Here is an 11698-nt window from a genome sequence, read left to right as displayed (position 1 = left end):
TTTTTCTTTCCCGGGTGTCCCCCCCCCCCCCCCCCCCCGCCCCAGGGAAGAGCAGGTTTGCAGCAGCGTCTTCCAGGCAAAGTGGGTTAGGGCTCATCCTCGGCTCGCTGCTGCTCTGGAACTCTCGTAGGCAGCGAGTTGGAGAACGGCGCTGTGGTGAGGTGTCTGGGCTGCTGGTATGTCTAGCTTAAATTAAGAAACCTGCCATAAAGGGTTTTAAATAGAAACCCTGGCAAGTACTCTGTGGTTGGCTTTTCCTTCCTAACGGGTTGCCGTGTCGCTGACTTGAATTGAACTTTCCAAATCCGTGGGACGCTTTATGTTGAAGATGTCTTGCTTAGCTGCTGACGTTTTTAGTCAGATGAAGAAGATCAGCGTCTAGGTAAATAAATAAATCAGTAGCTCTAGAGGAGGAATATGGGATGCACTGAGTTTATTTGTAATCAGGGAGTAAGACAATTTAAAAAGCTAACAACAAAACTTGTGGAGTTGGGCTCTAGGGTCTTTCCCCCCCCACCTTCCTTCTAAGCTGTAATCAGGAAAGCAGCTTGCCTTCCAGACTACCGAGCCTCTGCCTCACCTGAAATAGCCTCCCTTTGAAAGGGGAAGGGGTACAGAGTGGTGTTATTGCTTAGTGGAATCTTTTGAGCTGGAGGAGTGGTATGCGTGCACAGTTAATACAGTAGCGCTGAATTACTAGATCAAGAGGAGGGGGAGAAAGCAGCGAAACAGGGTAGATAGAGGACTAATTCAAACTTTGAAAACGTCATCAGTCCGTCCAGTTCCTTGGAGGACAAACTCATCAGCTATTCCCAAGGCGATGTGTTATACATATTTTTACTGGCCCTCTACCATACAAGTTCTGAGCGTGATAGTTCTAATATACACTTACACCCTTGCTTCTCCTCTCATGACAGCTGCTCTTCTTGATGTAGAAGCTGCTCATGCTGTTTTGTTATACCTGTCACAATATTCTCCGTGTTTGCACATGTGGATGTGGTTTTTTAACAACTCTTCACTCTGACTTCAGGGCTTAGAGTTGCACGTAAACATCAAGTTCACAATTTTACTCCAAGACAAACTTGTTCTAGTGCTTGTTAATGTCTCCTTTTGCTGGATTATTTGTGCAGCGCAAACAATCTTAATGGCTAATGTTGGCTGAAACAGCACAATTAAAGTCCCCTAGAATATCCACACAAAACACTTGAGCTTGCAGAATACTCTCCCTGCAGATTCGTTGGAGCTGACTGTGTCAACAGTATCTCTTGAGCTAGCTGCAGATGTTAACACAAGTGATTTTTCTTCTCCTTTCTTACTCCTAGTTTGCTATGCTTGTTACTGCACAGTTTAGAACTGCATTTTCTTTGCAGGTTTTTTATGACTTTTATTATTTTTCAGCAGAGGCTTTGTAACCTACTGGAGTGAAGTCATGCTATTGTGTTCTCTTACCAGCGCTGTCAACTCTTCTCAGATTCAGGCTGCCTGCATTGCTTCTTAAATGATAAATACCTTTGCTTTGTTTGAAATATGTGTAGTGCAAGCGTAGCTAATTACATGTTGACATCATCCAAGTGCTAGGATGTCTGTAGAACGCCTGCTGCGGACTGTTGTGTTCAAGTAATAATAGGCTAGATGAGTAAGTTACTGAAAGGTGTAGATGAAGGTGGCAGGATATGAAGAAGACAGAATTGGTCTTGATCTTAAAAGCCAGTTAATGGTGAAGGATTGTTTTCACATAATGGCATATAAATGTGGCATAATTCTGACTTGAAACTAGTTATGTTTGGTTTTTTGGGTTTTTTTATTGCCAAATGCTTAACTAGCCAATTGTAGTGGCTTAGGTCTTGCTGAACCAACATTTTTCTGTTTGGAGGATGTGAGAGTGGAATGTAGGAGTATTGGCTTTCGCAAAACAGCTTGTTTTTTGTTTCAGTACTTGCACAGCTGATGCATTTGACTTTTACACTGCTACATCTTGCTGAGCATGGAAATATGTGCAGCCTTTGTAATAATACTGTGGCTTGTTGTGATCACAGGTCACTTAATATTTATGTTCTTCAGGAGTGCAAATAGTGGGACCCAAATAAAGAAAGGCCGTGGAAGCTGCTGTGCTAAATCTAGCTACTGACTCTAGGAACAATATAAAGGAAAAGATCTTTTGCTGTGAAATCCAGTTTTTCTTCCTGACCAGTATAAAGAGCAGGTTTTGAAAGTGAGCTGCTAAATACTGGAGTCATGAATCATTAAAGGGATGTACTTGACCAGATATATGGATTAGGGAATGTCTTTTCTGGTTGTTTAGTATTTGGCAGTATTTTTGCTGTTCTTCTCTCAACTTGGCTTGTGTGAGCCTTTCACCTGGAAGCCTAGAAAGGCACTGAAAGAACTCCTGAGTGTTAAACTTGGCATTCAGACACCACCACTAACTTTGCAATTGGTGTCACACAACTCATCACCATGTTACATGGTGGTGATAGTACTTGCCTTTGGATGCAGTCATCTTCTGTTTGAGAGAACACTGTGGAGGGGGGGGGGAATAAGTCACTGAACTAAAGAGGTAAGCTTCAGGCTGCTAGGAGAAAAACTTCCCTGGGACTTGGGTGGAGGAGAGAGTATTTTGAAGCTGCAAGGTAGGATTTACTACAGGGACTTAATTTTATTTGGCATAATTTGAAGCTGCATTTAAGCTGATGAGTGGTTCTCTTTAATGGTGGACTTCACTTGTGCATATTACAAGTTCTAAAACCTGAATGTGTGACTCGTGTCGGATCTCTGTTCCACAACTAATAGACAAAATTGCATCTTCAGTTTTTCTGTTAGTCTAGGTTTGTAAGGAAAAGTTATCTTAATCTAGCTGTGATAGCAAGAGGAGGATAGGAAATAGGCTTTTGGGAAGAGGCCTGAAAACATTGTGTACCTTAAAATGAGCTTGCTCTACAAAGCTTGCTTTCCTTCTACTGTATTGCAGGTGCAGCACTGTATATTTTGTTACAGTTATTTAAATTTCTTACACCTCAAATAGTTTCTGGGTAATGGTTTGTCTAGAAAGCATCCTCTAAGAATATGTCCTCTTTCGATGCTGTTTGAAAACTGATATTTACGTGATGCAGTAGTATTTCATGTGTTTTCTTATTATATGATGCTTGACTTACAGTTCTCACTGCACACGTAGAAGAAATGGAAGATGGTAGGCCAAAGTGAAGCAGTGGATAACAGCTTAATTTAAATTCAGAGCAGCTATACTTTCTAAGTTCTCATCCCTCTTTATTTAAAGGATCCAGAAGTTGCCACACATGGAGGTGAAAACTCATCTGGAAGATGTCTGTTGACCCTGCTGGGTCTAGCGTTCATCTTGGCAGGAGTTGTTGTCGGTGGAGCCTGCATCTACAAGTACTTCATGCCAAAGGTAGTGTGCAAGTTCCTTTTTCTTTTAAGCATCACTGAATTAAAAAAGTGTAATTATAAATAGATTAGTACTGTAATAGAAAACCTTCAATAACTGGGACATGAAGACCGCTATGTCCTTTATAAAATCTCCAGGTGTGACAGACCTGTGCTTTGTTATAGCATAAGAGTTAGAAATAGAGTTTTAAAGCGACATTTGCTATAAAAATAACTAGCCTTGCCCTTACTTTCAGCATAAGGTGTACCGTGGTGAAATGTGTTACTTTGAAAATGAAAATCGTGATCGTGCGGTAGAACCTTATTTCCTCCCTATTGCTGAAGAAGCTGACATTCGAGAAGATGATAACATAGCCATCATTGATGTACCCGTTCCAAAGTTCTCAGACAGTGATCCGGCAGCAATCGTTCATGACTTTGATAGGGTGAGTATATGTGAAGCCATAAGAAATAACTAGTCTTATTGCTCACTGGGAAACTGTGGAGCAGACAATAATCGTAACAGCTCCAGGGTTTTAATTCTTGAGATACCTTTAAAGCTTACTGTCAATGCAAGCTTCTCTTTGGGGTGGGTTTACGTGTGGGAAATCTGACCCTTTTAACACTATCATAATAGACTTAACACTCCACCCTTGCAGAAGTTACAGGAATGTTAGAGGAGTTCATACTCATAGTGGCTCTAACTGGATTGTTTCTCAGAACAATGCATCTCAGTGCTGTGCAACTTTAAATATTGTTGCCCATTGGATGTCTGGAAGTGACACTTGCTAGTTGGTCAAGAATTCTACATAAATGAAAGTGAGGGTAGGAGAACAGTGTAAATCTGAGTTGAGAAATGGGGACACTGAGGATTCAGTCTTAATGTTAGAGCAAAACATAGAATTCCAAATAAGTGTGGGCCTTGGATAAGTGAATTGAAAAATCACTTCAGGCGGCTGAAACCTGGAACTTGAAAATGCTGTGTTAGTTGCATGTAGTGTCTCTAAAGCAAAGATGAGAGGATGGTTTTAATTTGAATTTTTTATTAAAGGTGCGTCAATAGTATTAACGGTTATCCTTAGTCAGCTGTAAAAGCTGTCGCAGGTTGCTTGTAAATCAAACCTTCGCAATGCAGATAGGATCACAGTAAAGACTAGAACTGACCTCTGTACATTCTGCCTTTAACAGTAGCATGGAATGCCACAGAGCCAAGCTGTGCTACCTGTGTTTGCAGTATTTGCAGCATTTGCAGCTTTGATCTGTGTTGTCTTGACAGAATCTTGGCTATAACTTAAAGGATTCAGGCAACTTAAGAACTTCAGTTGATTCTGGCTAAGTGCTATGCAAAGTCATAATAAAACAAGTAGATACCTTGATAATTCTAGTGTCTGCAGTTCTTGCACTCGGTGGTAATGCTGATGTGACTTTCTAGAGACGAGTACTTTGTCTGAAGAACTATTTACAGGGAATGATTGCTTATCAGCAGTTGGATACCTTTTGCTTGCACTGTGCTTAATTAGACTTCTTCAGTTATGAGAGCATACTGCCAAATACTTGCTCTGTATTAATACAAACTGTACTCATCTAGAATTATGATAGAAACTACTTTTATAGTCAGCTCTCAGTGCTGTACAGAAGTCCTGTTGTAAACCATAGCTATAACCACTGTGTTTCCAGAAGCGGTAATAGCTAAGTTTTTACGCTAGACAGTTCCTGAGTGCATTGCTTTGATACTAGCTGCACATGATCGCCAGCTTTTTGAGCTTTCTTCTTAGTCCTTGTAGAACTGTGTCCTAATAATCAAAGGGCACGCTTAATTAATTGAAAAATTGTTTTCAAAACAGCTTTTGACAGCGTATCTTGACTTGCAACTGGGTAACTGCTATGTGATTCCGCTGAACACATCCATAGTTATGCCGCCAAGGAATTTGATGGATCTCTTCGCAAAACTGGCGGTATGTGGAAACTTTACTGTTTAGTTATGCTGACAAGATCGCTTTTGATAAGAATGCTGGGTGTTGCTCCTGAACTACAGTCTCTTGCTAGAACAGTCCCCTTGCCATCAAAGTACATAATCCCCCTGGCTCAGTCACTGTACTGAAGTTAAGGCCAGCTGTCAGTGTATATTATGTTGAGTAGATTCATGCTTAATGCTCTTATTAATACCTAGCTTTATGAAAGCTGAAAGCAACTAGCAAATAAGGTTAAATTTAGCTATTATAAAGGAATTTGATAAAGCTCCAAGTATCATTGAAAGCCTAAACCTGAAAGTTACTACCGGAAAGCTCCCTTGCCCCATGAGAGTTTTAATGAAAAGAGCAATGCTAACTTGTTCTTCTGCTTTATTTGCACTGTAGTTATGAGCTCACTGCAAGCATTTTGACTCTTCAGTGACTAAAACTGGTATTTTTCCAAGATGACTTATGGGTCAAGTTGATAGAGCTTGCCGCTACTTCCAAATTAAATGCAATACTGAGCTATTATGTGTCTAATATACTTTTTTGAAAAGTCATTGACTCCTTTACACCTAGTGCTAGAGGCCACCTGATCTAGTTTAGCTTGTTTTGTTTTTTCTTTTTTTTTTTTTTACCTTCATGAAAACAAGCTTTGAGTGTGTCTCCCTGCCCCTATTTTTAGGAGTTGGTCATGAAGGGTGGGAAGTTGTTTCAATAGTGCTGTGATCTTCTGGTGAAGACTTAACTTATGTATGTTGCGCTGCTGTTGGTTTTGGTTTTTTGTATTAGAAATATATTGCCTCAAACATGGAAAATTTCATAATACTTTGTTTCTCCTTTTTTAACTGCAAACTTTCTGTTGCACACAAATAAACTTGAACCGGTTCTATTTGTTTGCTTCATATGAGATGAGCAATGTTAAGGGTAACTGTGCTTTGTTTTGATGTAACTGCAGCTGTTTGAAATAGCCTTTGTCAGTTTTTAACTTCTCTGTTATACAGCTGTTTAAGACTAGCATATCTTAGTACTAAAAAGAAGGAAAGTTGAAATCTAGTGCTTGAAGCCCTTCCAAAGCAAAGAGTAACATGTAGGGATGTTTGTCCATTGTTAGCAGAATACTGTATCTCAAGGTTTTTTTCTCTTTTAGACTGGCTCTTACTTGCCTCAGACCTACCTAGTCCGTGAAGAAATGGTGGTTACAGAGGAGATAGATAATGTGTCTGATTTGGGTATCTTCATCTACCAACTCTGTGTTGGAAAAGAGACGTTCAGACTTCAGCGCAGAGACCAGATAATAGGTAAGTTCCCTTCAGTAAAAAAATAAATCTATTGTTCCAGTAGGGAAGGGGTAAATAACTTAAACCTTCGGAGTTTTTAGACTTAGAAATCTGTGAGTGTTCAACATGAGCTGAGACTACTCATAGAACCGATGGGTATTTTTCCCTACTTTCAAGTATGTAGCCAACATTTCATTTGAACATGGTGAGAGAGAGAGTTTCAGTTATGGAATTAGAGGTTACATGCCCAAACCAAGTTTGAGCTTAAGCCTATTTTCTGTTCCATCTTTTGGTCAAAGTTGCAGGTTAGTTTGGCCCCAAAATTCATACAATCATCTGATAATGTGAGTCTCTGTAGGTGCAGCTTAGTCTATCACTGTCCTATCTAAAACTGAGTTACAGGAGCACCAAGTAAAAGCATTATCTACTAGTTCACTTGCTCTGGAAAAAAAAAAATTAACAACTAGCTCTGGACATCCCAGACTTCCTCTCTAAAAGAGGAAGAACACCTCATAGGAACTTCTGGGCTCTGTTTCTTTGCCTGTCTCCTCATGCCACCACCCTGCCATTCTGTGAAAAGGATTGAATTTGAGGTGTTGGTGGTTTGACTTACTGGAAGGAGGTCTGGAGTACAGAAATCTGATCCTATGAATTTTAGTTCACTGTAGTTCTCAAAGCATTTCATAGTTTGCTGCTCTCACCAAACACATAGTGAACTAATCCTTTGTCAGTTACAGCCTTTCAGAATGCAAACGTTTGGTTTGTCAAAACTCTCTGCTCTGCTTTTCCTGCCAAGCTCTTAGGCAAGAGTTTCCTCAGCCCAGTTACATCTAGCAGCTTCAGGAGCCACATCTGCTGTTTGCTAGAGACTACATCCTGTTGCTAGATGGAAGGCTTTGTAAGTGGGAGCATAAAACTGGTCCTATGTAGCTAACAGTGTAGGGCATGCGAAGAAACAGTAAATGTTGCCTTTATGGAAGGGAGAGGCATGTGTCTCTTAGCTGTTGCGAAGATGCTTTTCTGAACAAGTCTAAACTGACTGCTGCTGTGAATGAAAGACTGTAGTCTACAGACAATACTGCGAAGAGCGTTTATGATGTTTCCTTAAATCGCTTTCCTATAGCATGTTGTTCACATTGCTGCATAGCAAGACTTCACAGAATATTTGCACAGAAGGATACTGGTAAATAGATAATGCTTCTTGGTACAGTTTCTGTTCTGTAACTAACCTTGTTTGCCCTTGTGGGGGAGGTGGGCAGGGAATCTAGTCAAATGGAAGACTGCTGCTGAGGAGAAAATTGTTCAGGGACAAGGCTTGTCTCGCCTTCCAGATCAGATTTCTAGCATGCCTTTCTTCTAGTGTATACAAGCCATGCGCACATAAATAATTAGACTAAAATGGATAGACTCCTGTAACTTCAGTGGAGAAGTCGTCTTGTTAAGCTGGTGCTGCATTGGCGCTCAGATTTTGTAGAGTTCATGGGTTCATCTGTTAGACCAAACTGACCTCAGGTTCTGCAGCAGTTCCCTGGAGTTGTAACTGAAGGCATGTGAGAAACTGGACAGGTCATCCTGACTGTTCAATTACATACTCAGTTAGATAGCCATTGGAAACTTCTTAGCTTGTACAGGCATTAAGATTGAGTTGAATTAAAGGACAGCCTGTATTTTAAGTGTTTATAAACTAAAGCAGTGCCCTGCTGGGTTTGGTTTAAGAGCTGGTGCTTCTAGACTTCAGTGGAGAGCTTCTCTTGCTTACTCTGAACAATTCTCTGCTTATTAAATGAGCTATAAATCTTTCTTCTCTAATTGTTGTATATTGAGGTGCTTTCGTTGAGCAGCTTGTCTTTGATGGTAGGACTACTACATTCTTGTCTCCTAGTAAAGAGTTACAGCTGATAGAGGTAAACTGCCTGTGTCAGATCCAATGCTGGCATGTCCCAAAACAGAGAAAATCACTTTAATAGTGTTAGGAAAAACTTCAGTAAGATCATCAGTTGAGTGGCAAATCCTCACAGGGCTCCCATCAAGGTGAAGACTGCTCTATAGAAGCATGCTCTGGGTGGGGAGAAGTGCTGATAAAGAACTAGGGCTTTTTTTCTGCACCCTTTCTGAGTTTTTAAACTCTTTCCCTGTAATTTCAATCTGCTTTGCTTTTCATTTTCTTTGTGTTTAGGAAGGGCTAGGAGAAACTTTGATCTGTTTATTGTTGTCTCTTCTGTCACTAAAATGGTGGCAGGGATACTATTTAAAAAAAAAAAGTGCTTGCTTGGTTTGTCCCCTGTGTTGTATGTGGCCCCCTCTCTTGTTACCATTCTGAAAATGAGAGAGGCTTTCTGATAGAAAACAAACTGATATCAAGCTCCAGTGTCAATTCATGGCTGTAGAAACACTATGTACTGAATGATTGTATCTTGCTGCTGTTCATAATGATACAAAACATGTAAATACTTGCTGCTGGGTTATAGATCTGCTTTACTTAGGCTCTCACCTTCTCTCGTCCCCAGGTCTGCAGAAACGTTCAGTGGAGAACTGTCATTCAATCAGACACTTTGAAAACTCTTTCGTTGTTGAAACAAAGATCTGTCAACAGTGAAGGGTGTTGGATGGGAGGTGACTAGTTCACACCTTTATTGAGAAGTCTGAGCATTAGACATTGACTTCTTAAATTAAAATGTGCAGTGATAATCAAAAGCCTTATGCATTTTCTGTGTATTGCTTGTATTTCAAAAGACAAAGTCACCATTTCAGCTTTCTTTGATCCTTGGTATAACTTCTTAGTTATCTCATGTAAAACTTAAATTTGAGTAAGGTTTTTTTAGAAGGTTAATATCAGTTTATCTGTTGAATGTGTTTGATTTAGTGTAATCTGGGAATGGCAGAAAAATATATATATATATAAAAAATGTTAACCAATTCCTTGGCTGGAACCAATTCTGTTCACCTTAACTTTCACAGAATGATTAATATTAATAATCTGTGGTTTGCACATCTTGTGTAGTTCTGTAGAATAGCTCTGCACTCCGTATCCTGGCTAAAAAACCTTCTGATGTGTATCATTAAAGGTTTATTTTAACTACCATGTGTGAAGCATGTAAAATCCAACCTCAGTGATCATAAACCTTTAACACTACCCTATTTCATTTTGTGCAATTACTGTATTGAATTTGTATGTATATTTGGAACCTTCCCCGAGCTTACGTTTAATTCTTCTACCTTTGTTTGGTTTTTGTGCTATTTAGTTGTTAGATTCAGATAGAGTTGCTCTTAAAGCTTGTCAGTATTTTTGGTTATGGATTTGTTTATCCTGTAACTTCCTATTTCAAGAATCTGTTCTGGTATAGCTCACTTGTGAATGTGACTGTAGTTGTAAACTTAAACTACTCTGGCTTATATAAACTTTTTAGATCAACTTTTTATGAGCAAGTAGCGTTACTACTGCAGTGAGAGCATTGTTCCTTTTTTTGAAAGCTGCAGTATAAAGATAATGAAGAGTTAGTGTCCTGCAGTTGATGAACTTGAGAGTTTTATTAAGGGACTTTATATTGGCATAAATTCTGCAACCCTATAATAAATGTTTCTCTAAAACTTTGGTGTTTGTGTGACTTCATGGTGCTCAGAGGCAAGAGTGCAGTATGCTGGTATATGGCCCACGTGGGAGAAGTGATGGTTATAGGCCTGGGGCAGCATGCAGTGCTGTCCCCTCTTATCCTCACCTCTTTTTCAGCTTGTGAAGCCCACTTTCCTCTTCCTGTTGTTGTGGAAATGCTTTGTGGTGCAAAACGAACTTGGGCAAGAAAAGACATCTTGCTTCAGACTTGATCCCCCAAGGGGCAATTCTCAGTGATGTTTAGTGCTATAAACTGAATCCACTGAGCAGAGTTCCTGGCATGTGGGCAGTCAGTTGTGGTATAGCAAAGGAAAGATGCATTCTGTAAGTCATCCATTTGAACAGTGGTGTTGATCAGGCTGGTGATTAAAGGTTTGCTTGTCTTATTAACACTGCCATAAATATACAGAGAAGTCTCTTTAATAGACCAAGGCAGCAGAGGGTTAATTAACGACTTACTGTAACACCTTTCAGCATTTACCCATGAGCTTTGCTGAGCTTTAAGCTCAGAGTTATGAGAGTGCTGTGGTGAAATTTCTTTGACTGGTCCTCAGAGAGCTAAAGTGTGTACTGAACCTTTCTGGCTTTCCTGGAAAGTGACTTGCACTATACAGCTGGCATTAAAAGAGTAAGCAGGCTTTCTGTGCTAAGAACTGGGAAGTGAGAAGTGACTATAGGAGTAGCTGCTCTCAGTCATTGTTTATGAAACTCTGCAGAGGAAGGGAGTAGAGCACAGCTCCTGGGCAGTAGGGGATTCTGCTGCCTTGTCTTGGAAACTAATGCAGCTCTTCTCCCGAGGTGTATGGTGAGGCAATGCAGAGGTTGTGTCCCAAAAGTAGAGCTTTGGTCTGTTTGGTTCTAGAATAGTAAGTGTAGGAGAGTATTTCACTATGTACTTAAATTTTCTGGAATGGAATGCTGTAGAAAGCTCTTAATTATTGTCACTGAGAGTCAGGTATGCTTTACTGAAACAGGTATGTGTTACTGGGGGAAATAGCTGCACTGAGAAGGTCCAGCCACAGACTTGCATGTGCTTGGGCAAGTTACTGTCATCGTGATTTCCTCCTCCTCCGGATTGTCTGAGAGGATAACCGGGGTGGGTTGGCTGTCTTGTTTGTTTTGGTAGCCTTGAGTGGAAGGGTTTGGAAATGTGTTAGCTGCAGAGCGCAAGAAGCATCTGCTTGCAGTGTTGAGGTTTGACTTTCCAGAAAACAAAAAATACGAATTCTTCCTTCCAGCTCTGAGTGATTGTGCAGTGGATGGCTCTCACTGTACAAGCCTTTAACCTGCTGGCTGCCTTAAGACATGTAACAGGAATGCTAGACATGCTTCAAGACTGAAACTGTTTCAGCCTTTTACCTTTGTCTGGTAAAGATTTTAGAAGAAACGAAGTCAGTTCCTTAAGAGCTTATTAGATGTTCTAGGCAATAAGCCAGGAACAGATTGTTCTTACCTGCTTCGTGCTCTTGCATTGA

The 11698-nt window shown here is 40.3% G+C and overlaps 1 protein-coding gene across 1 annotated transcript in view; it reads left to right on the top strand.

Moving 5' to 3' along the window:
- The window catches only part of ITM2A (integral membrane protein 2A), an 11042-nt gene extending 841 nt beyond the window's left edge, over positions 1-10201 (top strand). The window contains exons 2-6 of the mRNA XM_010572397.1: positions 3275-3406; positions 3639-3827; positions 5226-5336; positions 6484-6634; positions 9121-10201. Of these exons, the coding sequence (XP_010570699.1) occupies positions 3275-3406; positions 3639-3827; positions 5226-5336; positions 6484-6634; positions 9121-9209 (672 nt within the window). The 3' untranslated portion in view covers positions 9210-10201. The remainder of the gene's footprint in view (positions 1-3274; positions 3407-3638; positions 3828-5225; positions 5337-6483; positions 6635-9120) is intronic.
- Positions 10202-11698: the final 1497 nt, after the last annotated feature.

Source organism: Haliaeetus leucocephalus, unplaced genomic scaffold (genome assembly GCF_000737465.1).
Source record: "Haliaeetus leucocephalus isolate CR32 unplaced genomic scaffold, Haliaeetus_leucocephalus-4.0 Scaffold340, whole genome shotgun sequence".
In the NCBI taxonomy this organism is placed as follows: domain Eukaryota; kingdom Metazoa; phylum Chordata; class Aves; order Accipitriformes; family Accipitridae; genus Haliaeetus; species Haliaeetus leucocephalus.
The sequence above is the reverse complement of the archived record's forward strand: the minus strand, read 5'-3'. Positions and strand labels throughout refer to the sequence as shown.